Source organism: Poecile atricapillus, chromosome 6 (assembly GCF_030490865.1).
Source record: "Poecile atricapillus isolate bPoeAtr1 chromosome 6, bPoeAtr1.hap1, whole genome shotgun sequence".
NCBI classification, from domain to species: Eukaryota; Metazoa; Chordata; class Aves; order Passeriformes; family Paridae; genus Poecile; species Poecile atricapillus.
In genome coordinates, this window is record NC_081254.1 from 21778950 (window position 1) to 21803409 (window position 24460).

Consider the following 24460-nt stretch of genomic DNA (forward strand, 5'->3'; position numbering starts at 1 on the left):
ATCTTATGAGTTGTTTTATTATTTTAAGTTATTGTAATAGTATCTTACACAATTGCTACATGTTATATTAATACATTACGAGTAATATATTAATATAATCAATATGTTTATTATTCATTTTTAAATTAAAAAAAATTTATAGTCTTTGGCCTGGCTGGGCTGATGGAAGAGATATTACCAAAGTCAGGAGAAGTAAGATCACATACTTGGACAAACTGCAATGGTGGTAGAAAAAGCTAGAACCAGAAAAAGTAAATTATCTTTATTTGTACACACAGCAAGGCTTTAAATCACTTTAAGCACAAGTGATGATTAAAATAGGTTTTCAAGAATAAAGTCCAGGTGCCTCTGAAGTCATAAGGTCTTAAGTTTATTTTTTCCTTACTGACTCCAGAAGAGAAAGAAATCCAAAAGAGTAGAAGAGCTTTCAAATAGACAGTAAATGAACTACTGAAGTGGAACAAGGACTAGCCATACATCAACAGAAACGGCTTGAGCACAGTCTCCATCTAGATTAGAGAAGTGCTCAGCTGAGAAAGCCAAGAGAATTAAAGAATGAAGAGATGGACAAAGACCAGACAGATCCTGAAATAAACTGTCATCAGACACATTTGTTATATTAGAAATATAGCACAAGATTACCTGGTGTGATTTGCACAGCAGCACTGCAGCTAACTGTGCTGCATGGCTGTATGCAGCAGTAGATGCTGGTCCATGTGACATTACTCAAACTCTTACAATCAAATTGGAAGTGTAACAAATTCTTTCAGTGCCAGAGTTGCTGTGCAAAGGCAATATTAAATTTCACAATATAGTTCATTTCCAGGCAATCCAGTAAATCAATATTTAATGAACATATGGGGTATTACAATAAAGAATATTTCTATGCAATAGAAGTTCTTTGAATCAGCTTCTTCTTTAATGATTTTTGTAATACTAAAGTGGAAGAAAACGAACTTTTCACCATTCTCAGGTCTTTATTTCAGCTAAGAATCTCTAGGACACAAGGTGCATCCAGCATTCAGACCTACTAAACATTTTTTGGGCCAAACAAATGAGTTAGGCCCTTTTTCCTCACTAACAGCTCAAACATCCTGCACTACATTTCACTTTTGTCCTTTCTTATATTCCTCTTACACCCAAATTCTTTAGGTGATGGTCTTGTTTTTCCAGGCTGATTAGGACTGGTGGGCTCTACCTTGTTTTTTGATGACTGCAATTGCTCAAGCAGCCTGGTTCTTCCTACACACTTCTTTCAAACCTGTGGGGAAAAAGCTAATGTGATAAAACAACAAATTACCACAGTAGAGGATGAGTGACCTTACAGAACAAATTCTGGCTTTTCTGCAAGCTTCAGAGCCTCGTGCATCCCTGCGGCTGAGAGTTTGCGGTTGATATTCCTGTATCTGCATTGCAGCAGGTTGCGATAGGTTGTCCTCAGGTCCCGGTTGAAGAAGGCATATATAAAAGGGTTAATGAGAGAGTTTGCATAGCCCAGCCATAGAAATGTTCTCTCCACCCAGAGCGGGATGCAGCTGCACGCTGTACCACAGATGAAGGGCCTTGCAGTCGAGAGGAGGAAAAAGGGCAGCCAGCAGACTGTGAAAGCCCCAACAATAATCCCAAGGGTGGTGGCAGCCTTCTGTTCTCTTTTGAAGATGGAAATGTTTTTCTTGTCATGCTTTAGGAGTCGTGAAAAATTAGTACATTCTTCAGATTCTTTGTGCAGTTTTACAAGTCCATTCACAGAAATCCCTTCCATTTCTTCCAGACGGGGGAAACCAGTGAACTTGTGTTTAGCAGCACTCCTCCTGGCAGCTTTATAAATCTGATAGTACATGAAAAGCATCACTGACATCGGAATGTAAAATGCAACTGCTGTGGAGTAAATGGTGTAGCCAAAGTCTTGACTGATGAGACAAACCTTTTCATCATTTACATTCTGGGCCCAGCCGAAGAGCGGGGGAATGGTGATAGAGGCAGATAAAAGCCAGACACACAGGATCATTTTGGCCATACACTTCCCATTCTGCCTTACAGGGTACGTAAGAGGCCTTGTTATTCCCAGGTACCTGGAAGGATAACACAGAGTTACTACAGAGGTTAACTGCTAAAAATTATCTCACGTAGTCTGCCCTAGACCAAAATCTTTGGCTGTTTTCTGTTTCATAATTTTCAATCCTCTCTTTGCATGTATTTCCCAGCTTTAAGTTCATGTGTCTTTCATGTCAAAACTTATAGTGATTGTATGACACATAAAAGGTCTTTTACTCCAGAAGGAAATCTCTCATTGGCCATAACAGGCTGTGATTTTTATGCATTTATTCAATCTTCACGCACATAAAAGCATATTGTGGCTTTTAAGAAAATTCTGAGACCTAAATTTTATTTTGCTACCTTAAGAAATCTTGGAGTATAGAAGAATGCTCATCCTACAAAGTCTATCACTTTTTTGTATTGAGTGGACGGTTATAACAAGCAAGCATTCATCTTCACTCTTCTTACATATGCAGCAATTAGGAGGAGCCCTGCCACTAAACTGAAATGATCTTTCTTTCTTTCCTTCGTGTCTCAGGCAGGAACAACAAACTGCGAACTTATATCAAGAGTAGACTATTTCAGTACTAAAATAATTTTTTTAATCATCACTTAACTAGAAAGAAAAGATGTTTATTCACTATCCAAACTTTTACTGAAAAAAAATAAAATCTGTCCCAGTTCAAGAAGACCTGAGGAAGAAAACAGTTTTATAGACAAGAAAAATGTTTATAACGGGTCAATTTTTCGTAGAAAAAAATAGGTCTGTTGACAACTTTTATGTTTCCTAATTTGTGGAATTTTAAACTAAGTATCTTTTTCTAATTACAAAGTATTACTATTGCCCTATATAGCTGGGTAAGAATATCCTAAGTTTGAATTTACTTTCAGCTGTAGAAAATTTCTATATTTCCTCTCTAACAGTGGGAATTTTCTTGCATGGAATCAGATGCGTTTATTTAGACCTACGATTTTTAGTTTAGATTTTTAGTTTCAATTTTTGCTTCTGCTCAGCTGGAACCTACCTATGAATTACTGTTAAGTTTTTTAATTGTTCTTTTTCACTTCCTCCAATAGAATTTAGGGAAAATCAGTGTGAGTTGTTTTGTTACTTGTAAAAGAAACTATTTCAAATCAAGTTTCTGAATAATGTTTTGGTTTCAAAAGATAATGTTTCAAGAGATAATGTTTCAAGAGATAGTCAGTGTTTAATCATATTGTGAAGGTTCTGGAGTGTCACAAACCAGAGCTATAGCAATGTGGTTCAAAATATTTTTGGGGAGCATGTTTTCTCTGTCTATTCACTTAGCACATCAAATATGAGATTTGCCTGACTCTGTGGATTGGTGCATTGTTCATTTTACTGCAGTGCAGTAAATCATGGCCAGTGCTCTTGCTTTATAAAAGCACCTGGGTATAGCACAGTTATGGAAGTAAAAGAAACATAATTTAGTGATCTGTTCCAATGAGTATCAACAATCCTGTTCAACCATGTCACTGGTTTTATACTGCTATTATGACTAGCATTACACAAAGGACAGGTAAATTACAGCAGGTCAGTATTTTGCCATTGAATCTGTGCCTGGAGGGGCCATGAACTGAGAATTCTTATGGGAATTGTCTGGGATCAGAGCAGTGCAATCCTTGGACCACACTGTTAAAAAGGGCTGCTCCTTGTGCCTCTCACCATCAGCATTAGAATAAAGCCACTGGCCCAGCAGCCAAGGGCATCATGCAGACACCATGGAGGTTCCTGTTTTATAGCACCATGGCCAAAACCATTTTCACTCCCAAGGAGCTGAGGGTGTTCCAAGGTGCACCAAGACATGGAAGAGATAGTGCAGTGAAATTTCAGTTTAACTAATTCCAGTATACATCACACAGCTTTAAGCAATGCAACTGCAGCAAGGGTGAGCTCTCAGCTGCAGACTTTTGGGGACAAGAGTGGCCTACCCTTAAAATTTGTCTGAGAATAGCCCGATTTAGGTACAAAACAGTCGAACTCATTCTTTGTAGGCAAAAACTTCTTGTCATTTACAATGTGCTGGTTTTAAAAAAATCCTTAAAAAGTTGGTCTGCCTTCCTGAAGTATGCACTTCTAAAGCTGTTACCTAACTGGCCACTAAAAATAACACACTTTTGAGGTGAACTTTATTATGTAGCTAAAAAAGTTAAGCTGGATTTCTGTAAAAATGAGATCTGTGGGCTGCATACTCTGAGTGCCTACTGATGCATTCTCATGCACCAGAATGTAACAAAAAGAATTCATGAAAGCATAAGTATCCTGAAAAGAATGAAAATTCATTAGTTTTGCCCTGGCATCACTTTTTTTGGAGTGTATCTTTTCTTCAGAAATGCTATTTGAAATTAAAATACGTTAATTAACATAAAAATACACCAGCATCCTTTCTGCCTTATTCATTTTGCTAAATGTAGTATGATAGGGAGAAAGAAGTCAGCAGGCACAAATGAAGGAATGTTATCTTTTAATCTCTCTATATGAAACCCATTACCCTTGAAAACTCATTTGCAACGTCAAAATAATGTAAATCGCTACTGTTTTCTAATACACTAGAGATTCATAGTGTATTATATACAATAGATTCATGAACTTCAAAAATATTGTGTCAAATTCAGTGGGAAAATATGCTTTTTAATTAATAATCTTAAACTTGTACTTTAATTAAAAATACTTAAGGTGAATCAGCTGAACTTAACATATCCAAGTGTAAGTAACACCTTGAGATCTTATTACTGGGAAAGAATGAAGTCAGAGTCCCTAAAAAGCCCATTTCATGTGTCTCAGTTATCCCCCACATGAAAGAAGTGTCTCAGACTTGTTATTCTGAGATTTGTTTCTTTCACATGCCACAGATGTTCATTTTGATCTTGGTGAAGAAACTGTGCTTCAGTTCTCACTTTTAAAAGAAGGGCAATGCTATTTTGTATTCTTCCTGCTCTGAATTTCTTGACTCTGTGGTTCTGCCAGACAGGGCATCTCTCCATATTACACCCAGCACAGTGAGGTCTGTATCTAGGTTATTCCCCAAAAGCAGATGAATGGGCTTTATTTCTTCTAAACTGGTCATGGTATTTTCCATTCAGCACTGCCTGATGCTGCATGCAGAGCACTGAAGTGCAGGATGCTGGACCAGTTGGGCAGCCCTGTGAGAGGCACAACACACGCAGCAGTCATGTCCTGCTGCCATTCCAGGATGCTGGGTGAGTGTAAAACACTGAGAAGGAACAAAACAGCACTGCTGTCTAATGGATAGAGCAAAAAAGAATGATGTGAACACTTTTCTACTGCATCACATATGTGGAAAACAGACCTTTGCTTCGAGAGCTCAAAGTAAACAACAGAGACCAAAAAGATGGCAAATGGCAAAGGGCAGAGTAAACTTCTTGTTAAATGCATGTGTAAGAACACATGAGCACATCCCTGTTCTGGGCTGGTTTCTTATAATTTCTTCAGAGTCTCTTCTTCCCCACTGGGGAGTTTGGAAGTTGGTTCTTCTGCTACTGTCCCATTCAGGTGTGAGGCACAGAGTGTGCCCAGCTCTGGGGAGGAAAAATTACCCCATCTTCTTTCTTGAGCACTGTTTACATCTGGGAGGGGGTAAAGAATTGCCTCCTTTCGCCAGCCATTGTGCACAATTGCCACTTGCCTCACACAATGAACACCAACAATGGAAAAGGTAAACAAACAAATCCTTTTCTTTTGCTTTACAAAAATCTGATTCCCTGTGACATAGAATTCTTCCCCAGTATCTCTAAATGGTTAGCATTTAATGACAAGAAATTGTTATAGAAAATTTAACATAAAACCTTTTTAACTATATAAGTCTGCTCCTGAGATCATTTAGCTTGTGGGCTTTTTTTCATTCTGGCTTCTCTGCCATCATTCCATTACAATGACTACACAGAATAGTTTTTATCATACAGGGCTAAAAAAATCTCTATTATCACTTTAACTGTAGATCACATAGGCACATGGGTCTAGTCCTCACACCTTTTGAAATATCCAGCAAACAACCTCAGACTTAACAACTACATTGACTTAATGGAAAAAAAATAGTAACAGGATGGTCCAATTTGTGAACATGTGTCCTAAATCTTCCTTTCCTATCTCCATTATATGGCTAAAAGATAAAGAGTGAAAGAACTTGCCTGCCACTGTGAGCAAAGTCATAGAGCAATAGAAAATCGTACAGTTAAGAGAATTAAAATAATTTTGAAGCTTCCTGCCCAATTCAGTAATAAATTGAATGCATCATGGCATCAGCATCACTTATGCAGATGTTGTACCACACATGTAGTTCTTTTGGTCTCCGTGTACTTTATAGCCAGGTAGAATTCCATTCTAGTTAGTCCACATTTATGTCTCAGAATTCACTGACTTGATCTAACAGATTCCAGAATCAAATTAGATCTTTCATTATCTGACTATGCTTTTATGAAGCAGATTGGATTGCTATGGAATAAGACTAGAAACATTATACTGGAAATGATACAGATATGTATTACAGCTATTTCTGCCAGGAATCATAACATACTGTTTTGTTATCACTTACCATTTGATTAGAGTTGTGCTTAATATGGGGTTCTGTCAGTTCTCCTACTGCTGTATTTTAAGAATCATAAAACTGCTTTATTCTGAAGACACAACAGTGCTTTCTCCTTTGCTTCTCTGTTTCTCTAGCACAGAAACTTTCTGTCTTCAATATGTATCTCCCTGCAGGATTTCTTTGCAAACCCACATCTATAGAATCCTGTTCTGCATTTCACCTCCAGTAATAACTTATTTTGAAGAATTATGCTGATCTACTGGCTTTTCTTCATTGGCTATGATTCTCTCTTTCATAATTTTTTTCTATTTGGTTCAGCTCAACAATAAGAGACATTTCACAAGAACAAGAGCAAATGCCATTCCTAAAATCTATCCAGCATTCAAAAATATTCTCTCCAGTATAGTAATGTATCTAGATAACTTTTCCTTTTCCTTTTCTTCAAATCTAAATGTTACAAGTTGAAACAAATACCAAATCTATTATTTCTGTTGTAGCTATGTCAAAACACCTAGCAAATACTGTTTTCTTTTCAAAGATTATGTGTTTACACAATGCAAGAGATGGTCTGTCCCTCAGACTTCCTTTTAAATAAAACAAGCTATACAAGCACACAAACTGATCAGGGAAATACTATTCCCACCACATACTTAAGTAATTGAGACAGAACTAAAAGAACAGAAATACAGGAAGACCTAAATGGGGGATGTGAGCACTGCAGTGCACAGCTATGGTGCTATATATAATGTGATAATTACCTTGTTAACTATTGTACAACAGTACTTTACATTTCTGCAATACAGACTAGCCTTATAATCACATCATGATCACTGCCAGTTTATTGCCTGGGAAGAGGGGCATATTTCAGAGGCAGCAAAATACTTTTCTTAGCAGAAATGACCGAAGTTACTAATTTCAGTGCATGCATGAAACCTTTCAGAATATGAATTGGGTCACTTTAAAACCTAAACATAAAATATCATACAGTGGTAGAGTGAGATTACAGAATAACAAAATCAAGACACTACTCAGTGGAGAGAAAAATACTTTGATTAGTTCTATGCTCCAACTAGTTAAATGTTGCATCTTTCCTATGCTGTGAATCAGTACACAGTTTATAAAAGTCTTAGTACAGTGGTCAACTTCCACATCTTAATCACTGGAAATCCTAGAAAGCTCTACTTCATCCTTCCCAGCTGATGGTGAATGAACAAATACAAAATATCTTAAAATGTATGTTTTGATATCTATTTTTCTAGATGCTTATGCTTCATCAAATTTCATCAGATTTCAACATTATTCTTATCATTGAAATGGTGATGTGTTAATTTTGCTATTTGGAAGAATGAGAACGAAATACTTGTTTTGCTTTCAGTAAGGTTATCACTTTACATTATTCCCCTTTTTCTTCTTAATGAAATGTATTTTCCTAAATTCTCTTTATAATAGGATGACCTTCATTTCCACTGCTATAGTGGGTACATACTGAATTTATTCTACATAGTAAGTGTTCTGACTTGATTTTTCTTTTTCTCAAAAATCACTGTAGGGGTTTATTTTTGATGAACTCAAGAAGTGTAGGCTTTCCTGGCAGTGGGGGAGGATTAAATCAATCAAAATTAAATATCTTCATTCTAAAGGAATGTAATTTGCATAGTAGAAGGTTGCTTTCTCCTCTCTTACATTTCTTTTAGTTTTTCTGTGCTTTCCTGGGCTTTCTTCCTTTCATGTTATGTAACTTTACAGCTTCATATTTTTCTTATTTATTTTAGCTCATTTTTCGTACTTTTATTTCACTCGTTTCACCTTCTTGCTGTCTTATTTCTCTTTCTCTGTTATCTCTGTAGTTTTGCCTCTTCATTTTTGCCTACTAATCTTAGACATCCATTCCATAGATAGGGGGATGCATTCTGTTCTCTTTCTAAGAAATGCATAACACCTGTATTGCCAGAACATGCATAACATCTTTCCATTCAACTTCTACAACCTTACTTCTAATTCTGAAACCATATTGCTCTTTACTCTCAGACCTTGGCAAATTTCTTTCACCTGCCCTCACCCTTTGCCTTTCATTTTCACCCTGCATGACTGTCAAAGCATTTATCACCTGTCACATCCCCTTCTCACCTTCTTGACAAACCTGTCCAGTAGCCTTTCATTTTCCACTACAAATAATACATTGCTTGGAAGGAAAGCTCCCAACATGTAGTTGCTGATATTTACCTTGCAGCACTACCTGAATGTTAGATAATATGTATTTCCCACACAATATTTTCAATTACCTTTATGAATATTCTAAATTACAGACTAAATGTTTTTTATTAATTCTCTTTGAAAAAAACTGCACATGTATATTTTCCTTATTCTACCATCACCAGAGACATTAATGTAGGAGATGTAAAGGAGGGAGGTGGATTTCAGCCTGTTTAATCCTTCATCAGCTTCCTGGAAACCAGATATATTTGAAAACTGAAAAGGGTTTGGACACAAATTATTTAGAATTAAGTTGCATTCTGTAATGGAAGACTTAATATTTTAAATGTTTTTCAAAATGTCTGAACTCCATCTTTGTGGGTTTCATCATCACTCGTTTCCTGTATACAAGTGTGGTTTGCTTACTGAGTGCTACAGGATTAATGATATACAGAGCTCAAAAGTGCTTTTCACCCCACTTCTTGATAGATAATCTGTAACACTTCAAAAGCTCTCCAAATCTGGGCAAATCACACAAAGGAAGAATCATTTTTCTTTAGACTGTTCAACAGCGTGGAAGGATGAGGGAAAATAGAAAAATAATTTCATAATTTTCTAAAAGAAAATGCGTAACGCCATCGGGGACGTACTACCCACTTCTGCCTTTTCACATACACACACCCCCTCCCTGATTTCACAAGCTCCTTTATTTAACACAGATCTATTTATTTTTGTGGAAGGAGTGAAGAGTCAAAATGTTTTTCCTAAATTTTTCTTTTTTCTAAGTAAAAAGTTATGTTAATCAAAATATAGAATAAAATATGATTTACAATACATACTAGTAACATTTTAGGAATATACCCTAGAGAACAGCTTCTCAGGCTTTTCAAGAATTATCTAATTTTCTGAAAATTTCTTCGTGAAATTCACGATAGTATATACACAAGCTGCTTCACAAGTGCAGAAGCCTGTGAATACAGCTTCGTACCCTGTGGTATCATTCAGAGTACTTGTTAAGTCATTATATCAATCAAGGAGGAAAAGGAAAATCAAAACATCTTCAAAGTGGCAGTTTTTTTGCTATCTTCAATAAGGGGATTTATATCAGAAAACACTATTTCTATTAAAATTCACATTTCAATTTATTCCATATTGAGACCCTTTTTATTATCCCAAAACATTGTAGACCCATAGAAACAAATGCAGTGCATCATGTCAACTGTTATACCGGAGTGTCTAATTACATGGGTTTTTTACATTCATTTTCATCTGTATGTGTATGATGCAGTATTTCATTTTATTAAGTTATTACAACATGCCTGGCCTCATTTTGAGATGGCAGAGAAGATATTTAACCTTCTGATACTATCTGGGAGACTAAAAGAGGAAAAACTCCTTCTAGGAAAAGAATTAAAGAGGAATTGAACTCTTGCTTATTTCTGTCTGGTTGTGACATTCATTAGCAACTGAACACGCAGGAAAATAGTTTGGAAAAAGCAGGGGGAGAGGTTTTACCTCATGTGGTCTTTTGTATGTTAGTGGAGAACTGGGTAATTGTGCAAAGGGAAAATGAATCTGAGTAAGTGATGTGGCATGACTGGAGGGAGGTGGTGCTGTCAGTGAGCTTGAGGAGCAGCAGAGACCCTGATGTGAGTGCACACGGTCCAAACGCTACTGAGGCTTCAGCTACTGAGGATGAGGCTTTACTTCAAATGTTGCTTAACAGCATTACAGGGGACTTATTCTCCCCTTTAAAGATCTGGTTTCTTGAAGCACCAACTCAGATTAAATCCCTACTCTTTTCAACAGAGGCAGTTTCTGAACAAACAAAAACAAAAATGGAAAATAATATGTTTTGCAGATAGGACCTGGAAAATCCTCGTTTTCCTTGTGTGTTCTCCCCATCTCAACCCTCTTGTCCCTCACACCCAGGGGAAATGTCAGAGAATGTGTGGAGGCTCAATCTCAGAGCTATGAAAAACTGTATTTTGTATTTTAATCAGTCATCAGACTACCATAAAGCAGAAATGGCTAAGGTGATTTTCTCCAACTTCACTACATGAGTCACGCTTGGATTGACACTAAACATCAACTTAAAAGGAATTATTTTGAAAGTTATAATAGTGTTTCAAAATGAAAGCCTCCCACAACTATAACTAGAAAATCATGACTGATGTCTTCAGTACAATTAAATTAAACATTTCAGAAATTTCCATAGTATAAGTGATGAATGAAATGAAAAACCACAGCCCACTGAACGGATAATACCAGTATATTAAAACAAAGTATCCTCAGGGAATAGCTATTTCAATGTGCTGATATTTATGTCCCTTCTCTTCCTTCCTAGAATACAAACAGTTTAAACTTATTATCTCCAGATAAAGCACTTAAGGAACAACCCCCTCTAGAATACTTCTTCCCTCCTCCCCCTTCTTTCTCTTCCTCTCTCTGAAAAGACAGGAAAAATGCAGGAAAGACCAGGTCCAAATTCTCCTCTTTGCTTCTTCATGACAGTAATTTTTCAAGAGCCCTAAGGAACACCTGTACAGTCATTATGGGTGAATCTCAGTACAGACCTAACCTACTTGGACATTTTTGACTTTGTCCATAGCTGTACTGGCCTGACGGCACATCTGATTTTTTTTTAAATCACACAAAAGTTTTGCTGTGTTCCACTGGATCAGGTATGTGAAAATTATAAATGTTGACCTCAAGATGTGCTTGTTTGTCCAAGCCTTGCCAGACAAAAAAACAAACTATAGCAATAAACTTTGTTTCATATACAGGAAAATCTAAGTCTATGGCAGGTTTAATTAAGAATATTCTTTCAAAAACTTTGGGATGTACAAAGCATCTTGTATAATGTTTATCTAGCTGTTTTTTAAAGATACACACGGGAGTTACTCCCCCTACAATAGCAAAATCATTTCTCTCTTCCTAGTATGAATAAGTCTTAACACAGGAAAAATCATATCCAGTTTTGGAAGCAGAGGCTTGGGCTGGAGAGTGCACAGCATGAGGGGAAGCTATCAAGGAAGGAAGGCAGGAGGTTAGATCAAATTGTGAGTCTACAATTCAAGAACCTTTTAGAAAACAGCTGTTAACTGTCCTTTCCAGCAGAAACTTTTGGTTCAGTGACTTATCATTAGATGATAAGGTGATTCCTCCCCTGTAACTTACATAAATGGCTATTTTGTGTAATTTCTTGATATTTTAGCAGTATATTTTCTGCTTAGTTTGTGGTGCAGAATGAGATTATTGTATCTTATCATCTTCCATGCCAATATAAGGTTTACTGTAGCTACCACATTTCTCAACCATATGTCATTTATTTCCTCAGCACTCATTTTAACTAACATGTTCACTTACAGCATGCTTAAACACCCAGACTTGAGTTCTCCCTTCACATGTTATTCTCCTGCCTGCTGTCATTTTTCTCACAAAATATTTCATTAAGTGATATTTTGGAACTTAGTATCAATAAACTGATCAGGCTGAGTTCTCCTATATAAATGGGAAATAGAAAATTTTCAGGAATTTAATATTACTTTATAAATATTTATTCCCTTCGCAATCATTCAGAATCCACAAATACAGAGTGCCCTTTAACTGAAGGAGAAGATTGAAGGAGAGAAAGATCTAGTGATGAGAAGTAACTGCAGCAAAACCCAACCTGCAGTCAGTAAAACTGTACATTCAGCCTTTCCCAACCTCAGTATTTAGTAGTTCATTTGTCATAAAATTTATTTTTATTTTTGCCAGCATCCTTTGGAATGAAGACAGTAATGGAAAAATGGACACTATTTCTTTCTAGCTAATGAATCCTCCACTCTAATGAACTTTGAACCTCCTGAGTCTTGCTCAGACCTGCCAGGCTGTGGTTCCACACAGGTGTCTTTTTTCAGCTTGCACCAGTAACATTCATCCAAATCCAGAAGTCCATACTACCCATTTAAGATGTCACCAGGTACCTTTGTAAAGGTAGCTGCAAGTAGAGATCACTAGACAAGAAACCCAGGGAAAGATCAGCCAGGACAATGTGTCCTCTTTGTCTAGATGAACATAGGCCTGCCCACAACAAATTTCCATTATGGTCTATTCTTTTTTTTCAGCAACATCCTTCATATTTTTCTTTCTTTTTAAAATCATGCAAAATCCGCAACACTAAATATTTTTAAAATATAGAACACATTTCAACACAAACTGCTACCACCAACTTCACAGGCATGAAAACATAGTACAACCAATCTACAAAATGAACGTCTTGCTTTTTTCTTGTCAAGAAAGGAGTTTCTGGCTCTCTTCCCCTGGGCTTTCTGTATAGAATGACAAAATTTGAGGACAGATTCAGCTATTGATTTTTCACAAATACCCATTTTTCCAGCTCAATGTGTGATTGTGTGATCACAATATCTTCATAACACCTTTCCATGTTTCTCAGAATTTAGAATTATACATTTATGCTAAAACAGAAATACAGCTGATGATAGATTATCTCCTCCTCTAAAACCTTTAAGGATAGCAGGATGTGAAGATTATCAAGCATCCCAGAACTCTCTTTTATTTACATTTTCCAGATGCTACACCACACACAAAAGCAGTGGAACAAGTGGGATCAGCAGAAAGAAGCCCTTCCTCCCACCTCTCAGTGAGTATGTCTTTCCTTTGCTTTTTTTTATTCCCTCAGCAACAAGTTGGCAACTCTAAGGTTCTTATGAGATAGGGTGGCATCAGCTCTGCATGGATAAAAAGTAAAATGCCTAAGGTTTATTTCTGTGACTGCAGCTTCCAATGAAAGCAGCTTTCATTGCCAGGCTGAAAACTTCAAACATTCATCTGAATTTAGGAGCAGAACATGGGATCAGTGTGGGCTGAATCACCACAGCTGGCCCATGGACATCTCAGGTAGCTCACTGCAAACTGCAGGTGTTTGAGAAGTTTGACAAGATCCTCCCTTTATTTCAACAGCTCAGTAGCAGTGCAGAAGCTTTGTGTTAAGTAACAGGCTTTAGAAATGTTAAGCTCCTTCTTGTGTTGTTTAATTTACAGACAAATGGTCCACTACGGTATTTTATTTTCAGGGTGTTTTTTTTTTTTTTAAATAATATTGTGTTCTGTTAATGACCATATTCATTTTGCAAAAATAGCTTTTTCATATGAGACAATGCACTTTTGAGACACAACAATCTGTATTGTTACTAAAACTGCTTGTGATAAGAAGTGAGTCTTCAAATGCAGATATTTAGGGCAAGAAAAGGAAACTGCAGTACATAATTCAAAAGTTAAGTCTTTTGAGCCAAAGCTGTACCACTTCTAGCATCAAAACATCTTATTAGACTATTAAAGAAAAGCTTTGCATCTTGTCAGCAGCTCTTTTGGGTCATGGGTATAAATATTCTCAAGTAATTTGTGGCCAGACAACAAACTCTTTTTTCAGGGATTTAATATTTCAACTATTTGCTAAATGTCAACTTCTACAGCAAACAAAATTCAACAACTCACATGGAGAACTGCTGACAGAAAATTCTTTTGGCAAATGGTACTGTATATATATTTCATGACAATCACAACATGTTTTCATGGCTTATATTCATGAAGACAGTTATGTTCTAAATTCTACAATAAGTTTAGATAATAGCACATATTTCTGTTATCTCTACTTATGCCTTCCATTTTTACCTTCTCCTATTTATACCGATTGGCAATTTCTGAACGAACACCTGTTATCACAGTAAATCTTCTAGGGTACTATTCTTTACTTTTATTTAAAAATTCCTGTATTTTCTCACATGGGAGCAGTGCTCTAGTGAACAGATGCTACTGCCACAGACTTGGAATTATTGCAGCTACCTTTCATGTCCCTCCCTAGAGATCTGCAAATCGTACCTTGAAATACATTGTCCCCAGTCTCCTACACTTCTCATGAAAAGCAAACAGTTTATTTATAAGGTACTTAAAGCTCTTTATTGGTGGCCCAATTTCACTTGCAGCAGCAGTAGGCTACATTTCTGATTACAGATACTCGTATGGTTGACAAGAAATTGTGATTCGAATGCCACCAAGGGCATCAGCATTATTCACTGGCAGTGAAGGTGGCACAGCTCCATGGCAGGTTATTGGGTAGAGACCTTGTGATGTGTTTGCCTGGATCCCCAATTACAATCTCTTCCCAAAAACTGGAGAGTTTTCAGCCAAAAAATAAAAAAGTTACAAGTTTGTATATAAGTCTGCCACAAAAATAGTGTTCTTGCAGGTAAATCTTTGCTGCCAGTTCAGATTTTACCCAACTTGGTCAATGTCTGAGATACAACAAGCTCTGTCAATACTCCCTTGGTCCCTGACCAGTTTTTTTCCACAACTATTAATATGTGGCAAGCTGCTGCTTGGCCCTCAACCTGCCACACCATGCAGGACATAATTTCCAGTGTGAGAAAAATGTTACCTTTCAGATGGGTCTGCCTCCACTTCCCACAAGCTCCTTAAGAGACATAAGACATACACAAAAATAGATTTTTGTCGCTAAAAAACTTTTCCTTGTGGTTATACTTTAAATTTCAATAAGCTAAAAATTTTGGCTTTAGATGTTTAACTGTACCAAAATCCCACCCTTTTCCTTGATATATATCTCAGGAAAAAACTTTGCTGCCAATTTTTCCTTTAAGACACAATGTACATCTAAGAATAGACTTCGGTTTTCCTTAACTTAAAAACATTATTTTTGTAATATCCCTCTTGGCTTTGTGTTTCGGTTTGTTTTTTAAACAATTATGACAATTAGCAATGAAATAGCTATCAGTGATGAAATGATAGCTTGTGCTAGCTCCCATTTGATAGCAAAGGCCTCAATAGAAAGAATATGTTCAGTACTGATTTGATTTCCATGCACATCTCTGCTCTGCACCGCTAGAGAATTCATTCTTGTCTGTGCATTACCCAAAAGCCATGTTTATTGTTAGAAGTGAATCACTAACAGATTTGCATACATGCTAATATGTACAGAACCACACAGATGTATCAGATAATCTAGATTTCTATACAAAGCCTTGAATAAACACCAAGGTACCAAAAGAAAATCAATGATTCTCATTCTCTAACTTTGCTATGTTTGTTCAAACAAAATAAAAACAAATTTTCACTATGACGTATTTAGTCCTGGGATCTTTTGAAAATGAAAATTTGCAGTAAAAGATTGTTCAAAAATTTTCAGCTGTTTTTTGCCTCTTTTCAGTACATATAGGAATAATTACACTAATCAATCCTTTAGAAATAGTTGGCTATCCAGTACAACAAGAAAAACTAAAGCCTGTAAGCTTTCCAGGTGAAAGAAATTGTCCTCACCTTACAGACAATAGTGACCATTAGAACATAACTGTGGTTAGCACTTTTTCATGGTACTTGTGCTTTGGGCATGCGGATACCAGACCTTGTGATTTTGCCCAGTCTTTCTTCTGAGAGCTGCACCTCAGCAGACTCAACTATTTCTCAAGCTCTTTGTTTTCATACAAAACCTACAATGGCCAGCTCTCTTCAGACTTTCTGGTCCAAAGAGGAAGGACCAGATCTGTGTGTTATATATTGAGGGGAAAAAAAAAAGGTGTTTGTAGCTGACAGACAGCACCATATGTACTTCCCAACTGCAGATGAAGAAAGTTTCAAAAGTTGCCACAAATACTTCCAATTCAATATTTCAAACTCAACAACAATATGAAAAATAATTCTGTGTTTCTTTGAAAGGAATGATACTTTATATAATTTTCAGGGAGTTTCAGAAATAATTTTCAGAGAAAATCAGGAAAGTAGAAACATTCCCTGATTAATTTCTGTTCTGGACTCTTGTGTGAGCATGCTACTACTATAGAGTAATCTTATTTCAGTGTAAAAACTACAAAAGCTTTGATGTTTCATTCTATGATACTCATCCAGTTCAAGAAAAACACTAGGAAAATATATTTTGGTACCAGTATAATCAGGTTTCACTACACATCATGCCTGTATGACACGCGTTTGCATTTTTGTGACTGATATTAAGATATATTTTCAAAAGCTCCCTTCAAAAACTAAGAGAAGTGTTTTTAAAATTGCATTTTTGCTGTGAATCTTGAGGCAAATCCAACCTCACTTACAGAAACTATTTTTGTGACCTTGATAGGAAAGAAATCACTTTTTAAATGTCTCTAGAGTGCCCTGCTTGGCAAAAATGTGAATTAATGTTCCCTTACCTCTGACTTATCAGGCTCCTTTGAAATGTCTGGATGAACCCCCAAGAATTAGAGACCCCAAAATCACTTCTGAAAACTCATCCAGTGTTAAACCCTGGTAGGAGCAAACAGAAGATAGTTTCAAATGTTGGGGGGGAAATACAACACCCAGTTTCAAGAAAAGGCATTCAGGTAAATGTGGTTTAATCTCAAATTTCCTGCTACTCACTGAACTATAACTCCCCATTGATGCACCTTGAAAAATTACCAATTGCAGGCTCCTTTCCACTGCCACCTCCAGGTTATCTTGCATCCACACTTTGTGACTCCTTTTCAGTAACATTGCTTAAATGCATCCAGTACAGAACAGCAAGAGAATAACCAATCCACAGATTTCTTTTCTACTACATCTTTTAGCTTCTCAAATTTGGTCAGCATCTACTGTGCAGACACAACACATACCCAGCAAACTCCAGATCCTATGCCTCTTTCCTCTGTAAAAGGACAAAACTCCTACTCATTTTGATGTTAAAACTTTTTTTCTGCATCAAGTTTTGACAAAATAGTTCATCTGTTTCATAAAATATCTTTTTTTCTTAATTCCCACCTGCTTATTTTGCATCTGGCAGCGTGTTCATGAAGCATAGTGTCTCTGCAAAGACGTAATAAAACAATACTTGTGGCTAAGACCTGGTTACTCTGTAAGTAAGTGCACCTCTTTCAGGCTGCCTATGTGACACAGGAAAAGATACCCAAGGATGTCACAGAAAGGTACCTAAAGAAATGGGATTGTGTTAATGCAACACAACTCCCCAGATTAATTTACTTTTTTGGCGTGGGTTCTCAGTGACACATAAATACTGCACTGCCTTATAGTACTGAATGCATCCAACTCCCAATTGAACTTCTTCATCTCTGATATTCAGACCAAAAATTTATTCTGTACCTTTTTTGCAACATAAATAATGAAATGGAGATTGCATAAGCGTTCAGCAATAAATTCTCTGCAAAAGAAAGAAACTACATCAGGTTAAGGAACATTCTTTAAATAGACTACATTAGAAAAACTACATGGAAAGAAGAAATACCAAATCTGTTCTTTTTCACTTCAGTTTATCAATACTGTCTATGTCTTTCATAAGCTAGACAAGTTATTTACAGGCTCAGAAATAGTACTGTTGTTTATCAGACTAAACAATGGAAAAAAAGGCTCTTGTCAGGGTGTCTGTTGTTAGCAATTAGCTGCCATACTGATCCCAAAACTTTCTTCTGCAATATAGCCCTTAACTGCAATAATTTCATCACATACTTTTCCTACATTCCCTTTTAGGTTTTTCCTTATTTCTCAGTTATTTCTGTGTATATATATATATATATATATATATATATATATATAACAAAATCTCATGAGTGGCACTACTGGTTGCTGCCTATGTTTATTCTAGATGCAAAGTATGTATTACATAGAGGATTTTTTCATAGCTATTTCTGCATATGTATTCTACATGGATTTTGTGAATGATCTGAGCAGGGTTGGCAGAACAGACTGCTGCCTTTTCCACCCATGACACTGAGGCAGAAAAAGTCAGTATACCAAATAAGAAACCACACAGGACTACTAGGAACCATTAGATTCAGCCGTTTTCAGGTCATATTATCATCTTGGGATGTAGGTAGAATTTAGACATCTTGATTCTATTGAAAGCATTTAAATCTTTAAGTTTTGCTCCAAATTCTTCCTTTGAGGAAATTTGAGGTCTGTGCAATTTCTAGACATGGAATGAGGATTCAAGAAGCCAGTGAACTTTTGGACACATTCTAAGGAGAAGTATAAGTACTCATACTTGGAGCATGGCAACACAGGCAGGGAGAGAGGGCTGATCTTTCAGGATAAAAATCTCAGGATCAACAAAAAGGCATATTTTGCATTTTTCTATTTGCATAAAAATTCTAAATTCTCATCAATGTAATGGAAGCCTGGAATACTCGTGAATTGTTGGCCAAGATACAGACTGGAAAAGCTCCCAAAAAAGTGTTTCATTACTGGTGTGGGTGTGGAGAAAGTGTTATAATTCTTCAACTGTATCTGAGTAGTTATGTTTCTTTATCACTTTCTAAGCCAAAGAACTATTTTTAAATTGAATTAAAAATTGCTACTTATGCAGTTATCCTGTGGATACTCTCCAAAACAGCATTTCTGTAGCTATCTTTGGTCAGAACAGCATGATGAATCAGCATGAAAACAACACCAGTTCAAATATAATCAATTCCCTTTATTTGTTCATTCGCTACTAAAATAAGGTTTGTATCCATCCCTCATTATTCACTCCTAACGTTTTCTCACTCTTAATTGTAAAGAATGTAAAGGAACTGTGATGTGATATAATCTATTCAATTCAGAACCAAAGAAGTGGAGCCCTAAGAGCAACAGAGAAAAAAAAATCCAAACACACTAATAGGAAATTCTTAAAGAAGACTACTGTTCAATTATCCTGCAAAAGTCTCTATAACTCCTACCTTTCTACAGAGCTAATACTCATATCACGGATGAAAGGAATAGCAAAGGTAATCATTGAATGAGTATCAATTTTTCTTGCTGTTTAATCCTTAAATTACATTTATAATCCATTATAAATCCATTAGATTACAAAATTTGAAAAGGCTGAAATACTCTTGTCTCTCTTGTTTTATCTGTTTTTTAGTTTCTCTGTTTTAGTTCTGATAGACCTGTCTGTAAGCAGATAGCCCTTTTCCAAAGTGGGGGCTTAAATACGATAGGGATGCCTAAAAATTATGTTCCTCTCAGGTCACCCTGATAAAGATCTGTGAAGGATTTTATGTCATGAAACAAAAGATATGATCTGAAAAAAAGCATAATAGTCCAAATCTCGGTAACTTCAAGGACATATTCTCATGATCTCTGCAAATTTATATCTTTGTGGATAATCATACAACCTTTCCAACCTAGCTGCTTCCTTGTGCACCCCATGCAAAGTTAGATATCCCCATCATAGCACACTAATATCTACTTTGCACCCTTATTTACCTAACTTAGAATAGAAGCACCTTAAAAAGTATGAGAGGTGCTTGGCGTGTCTAACTAGGAAAAAAATACAAGGTTTTCCAACAAAATGAAACCACCCCATTTGTATACCCCATGCTAAAATTCTTCTTTCAGAAGCTGATATACTCAGCTAAAAAACACATCCACCACTAAGGGCTGGGCAGCAAAATCTCTCTGTGAGCAATAGGCTTGCCAGCTGCTGGCATTTCAGGGCTCTCAGTGTCATAAGCTGAGTAGCACATATTTGTGTAAGGGAAACAAATCAAAAAGCCTTTTCAATTTACTCATTTTATCCTTCTTGGTAGCTCCTCAAAGCCTCTGTTTTACTAACTTACTTGTTTGTTTAATAAAAGGTTATTATTTCTCTTTCTAAGCCCTGCCTAACAATTTGTAACAAATATGGTTGACATTAATTCAGTAGTAATATTCTTTCAACTATTAACCTGACTCTCATATCTGCTTCAGGAAGAGCCTAGAGATTTAACAAATTTTAAAAGAGTCAGTTTATTTATTGTCTCTGCACCTCCTGCAATAACCTCATCTTTTAGTCCAGGAAAGATGTTACCGGATCACAACAAAGGTTTCCTATAGTGCCCTAAAGAACCAGGTGACAGTGTAATTCCTAATTATGTTTCAAAAATGTTTCTTTTTCCTGTCTTAGCCCTTCTTCCTAAACAAATGTCTCCCATGTAGCCTCAGGATCTTCAAGACTTAAGTACATCTAAATCAGTACATCATCTAATTAAGTACATCCCCTGAGGATAGTGGCCAGCTTGAAGGATAGTGAATTTCACTCACTTTCTCTGCTTCTGGAATTTCTGATTGAAATTTCCTGGTCCTGTATTTGTATTAGTTGCCCTGAGATAGTAAGACTAGTAAGGGAGGTATCATCGGTAATTTTCTCCTACGTAACAGAAAACATAGAAGTGTTTTCACCAAAGCCTTGGAAAAATGGACCTTGTGAAAGTCTGTCCCTCTAATGCACTGGATACATTGTGACCTGCAGCTCCTGTACCACAAACCAAACTTCAACTCGGAGGTATGTGTTTTCAAAGATAAATTTTTCTCAGTAATCATTCAAGGATTTCCTAACTAAGTACATGTAAGAACAACTGCTGATATGACAGCATCATTACCATCAATGTTAAACTGGCAACATTTCATCATTCACATTTGATTTTCATAATGTCTCCCTGGTTTGAATATTTTGTACCTATGCACAATTCAAAGATTTCTTAATATCCAAAACTAATCTTTGGCCTGGCTTAGCAGTGTTACAGCAGTATAAGATTAATTATTTTTAAATAGGATTAAAAATAATGGAGTTTTTTTAATTCTTTATTGCCAAGTAGTTGAGACATTTTGTTAATGAATTGCTGCCTTGTCTCCTTTTATTTATGATACCTACTATCTCAACTACATAATGGATTTGGGTGACAGAGGTTAAGCATCATAAGTCACAGAATTTTAATTTCAAATAGGTAGTAGACAACAGTATAATGAATTATGAAGAGATGGTGTTCAATAAACATTCAGTGAAAGAAGTGAGAACACAAAGACAAGAGAATAATTCTAGTTTAAATCAGCACTAGCTGGTGAAAAGCTGTCATTTACAAGAGGTTATATTCTTTCTCAATACAGAGATATATCTCTTGTTAGTATTTCAGGGGGAGAGGGGAGTGGAGGGGGAACTGAGAGAAGACAAGAAGAGATGAAGTCATCAGTGTGACCAGTTCAGTCAAGGCCCCTGTTCAGTACACAGCAGTGACCTCAAATGTTAAACTAAGAAATAGAAAAGAGTGAAAGCTCAGTGCTACAGTGTGAATCATCACACATCCTTAAGAAAGCTTAATTATGTTAACCTGTTTCCAAAAGGTTAGTAGAAATGGAGATGGAGAGCTCAGAGATGGACATAAGAACAAAGAATATAAATACTTTATGGGGAGAGAGTGTAAAAATGAAATCACCCATCTTACAAGGAGTATAGAAAAGCAGAGAATAGCATTGGGAAGGTAGATAAGCCTGTTCATATTCTCTTGCAATACAGGAATTAAGTTGAAAAATTAACTTAGATAAGTTAAAATTAAGCAAATGCAGTGTTACAGCAATAAAATAAAAAAAAAAATCACAAAAAACCAGCAAAAACGTAAACGGTTTGATACTGTCAAAGTCTGTATGTGGATTTCATTGCTACAAGATGCTTTGCAGCATTCAGATAACTGCTGGCCAATAAAGAAGTCACAAAATAAAGAGTCCTGGAGCAGAAGATGCTTGTACAGAAATTAAAGTTCTGAAATTAATACAAACTGTGATGCTCCCTGGTACAAAACTACCTCTATTTACTATAGGAATCTCTTTTGAAAGACTGTTGCTTTGCAGAAATCTAATGCAGAGCTTTTCTTAAAACTTTCTGAAGTAAACACCAAGGCTGCTGTTGGATATCAGAGTTGGTAAACTACTTCTAAAATCTAGTTACAAAGTTTTTCAATTTCAACCAATTGTGTGGAGTTGTAATGAAAAGTTACCTTCTAGCTGTTCAAATTCTTGGCATAGAATTTAGGCTGTGGAAAAGGGAAGCTACAGGCTGCAACTTATTTTAGAATAGAACCTGCATGAAATAAAGGAATCTGTCAGCCTTCCTCTGAACGTGGGCTCAATGGTGTGGTTTTTACACCAGAAGTGAACACCTAAGATATTCTTCTGCAGTGTGTAAACACCTCCTTGTTGCTCCAGTGACTGTATCTTTTGGAAGAAGCTAAATGTCAACGAGCATAACTTACTTTTTAAGACAGCAGGTGAAAAATTTTAAAAAACAAACGTTTAAAAGCAATTTTTGCTTCAAACAAAACATTATTTGTCAAAAATTAAATTTAACTATTCTGGGATTGTCCTAGAACAACAATAAAACCTTAGTAAGCTAGAATTACTGCACCTTCTCTGATCTGGTAAAACTCCACTGAACCCAGAGAGGTTGCACTGTCACCAGCTTCAAAAGAATCAGCTCAAATCTACCTGTGGAATAAAGCGGTTTAAAGACATACGTTCCAAATTTTAAAGCAGCTGAAAATGCCCTATCACTTGCATAAAGCCATGGTAAACGTTGACAGTTTAGGTCCGGTTTTGCTTTGACACCTTGGCTCCCGAGTGACAGCAAAGTTACCCAGAGGGATAACCAGGCACCTGGGCTGGCATACGGGCGGCAGCTCACCCTGCTCCGGCGGGCTCCTTCGAACAGAGAGGCTGCGGGCTGGCACTCGCCTCGCTCCCTGCTCTGAGCACGGCTCATTTCCGAGGGACCCGGAGGAGGAGGCAGGAGACCGCTGGTGGGACCGCTCGCTGCGGCTCCCCCGCGCCGGGGCCGGCGGCCGTCCTGGGCGCCCGGGGCTGCGGGCGGCGGCGCGGGGCCGGTCCCCCGGAGCGGCGGGAGGCCAGGGCAAGCCTCGGGGCGTCGGGCTCTCTCACCTGTCGATACTTATCACACAGAGGGTCATGATGGAGGCCGTGCAGCACATGACATCCATGGCGATGAAGACGTTGCAGAAGAGGCGCCCGAAGATCCACTCGCCGCCGATAAGGTCGGTGACGCTGACGAAGGGCATGACGGCCAGGGCCACCGAGAGATCGGCCAGGGCCAGCGAGACGATGAGATAGTTGGAGGGCTGCCGCAGCTTCTTCACGAAGCAGACGGAGATCACCACCAGGCAGTTGCCGGCGATGGTCAGCAGGGTGATGAGGCAGAGCACGGCCCCGATGAGAACTTTCTCCGCGCTGCCGTAGCTGAGGATCTGCTCCCCGCACTGGGAGTCGTTGGCGGGGAGGGGGCTCGCCGTGGGCAGCGCCGACGGGGGGGGCGACGGGCCGAGCTTCGCCAGGCTGCGCGGGGGCCAGGAGCCGGCGATCATCCTGCCGCCGCTCAGCGCCCGCGGCTCCTCCAGGACCAGGGCCCGGAGGTTACCGTAGAGGTGGCTGCCGTTGAGGGCGAGCACCATGGTGGCGTGAGCAGCCCATGAAGCCTCGCCGCCCGTTCTCCGGCTGTCCCCGGCGCCGGGATGCTCGGGCTCCTCCTCGGGCTCCCGGCGCCGCCCGCCCCCTCGCAGCCGGCCGATCGGCCCGTGGGGGCCCAGCCTTCAACTTCCCCCGGGGCAGCCGAGCTCGCCCACGGCGCATCCCGGGCGGCCGCGGGGTGGGCACGGCGCTATCGCCCCCCAGCCCGCGGGCAGAGGGGCGGGCGGGGGCGGCCGCTCCCTCCCACCCGCGTCCACCGCCCGCTCCCACCCGCGGCTGCTTTCCGAAGGCGACAGGCGGTGGGATGGGAACCGCTCCGCCTCCCTCTCCTTCCTGTCCTCTGAGCTGCAGGTGGGGCTGCGCCCCTTCCCCGCAGCCCGGGGAGCCGCTTCCTC

At 38.2% G+C, this 24460-nt stretch overlaps 1 protein-coding gene across 1 annotated transcript; it reads right to left on the bottom strand.

The window, feature by feature from the left end:
* Window positions 1-476: 476 nt before the first annotated feature.
* On the bottom strand, window positions 477-24054 carry HTR7 (5-hydroxytryptamine receptor 7). Its single transcript, XM_058841470.1, has 2 exons — window positions 23523-24054; window positions 477-2072 (listed from the first exon to the last, which is right to left on the bottom strand). The coding sequence occupies exons 1-2, from the start codon at window positions 24047-24049 to the stop codon at window positions 1322-1324; spliced, it is 1278 nt and encodes a 425-aa protein (XP_058697453.1). The 5' UTR covers window positions 24050-24054; the 3' UTR covers window positions 477-1321.
* Between the last annotated feature and the right edge of the window lie 406 nt (window positions 24055-24460).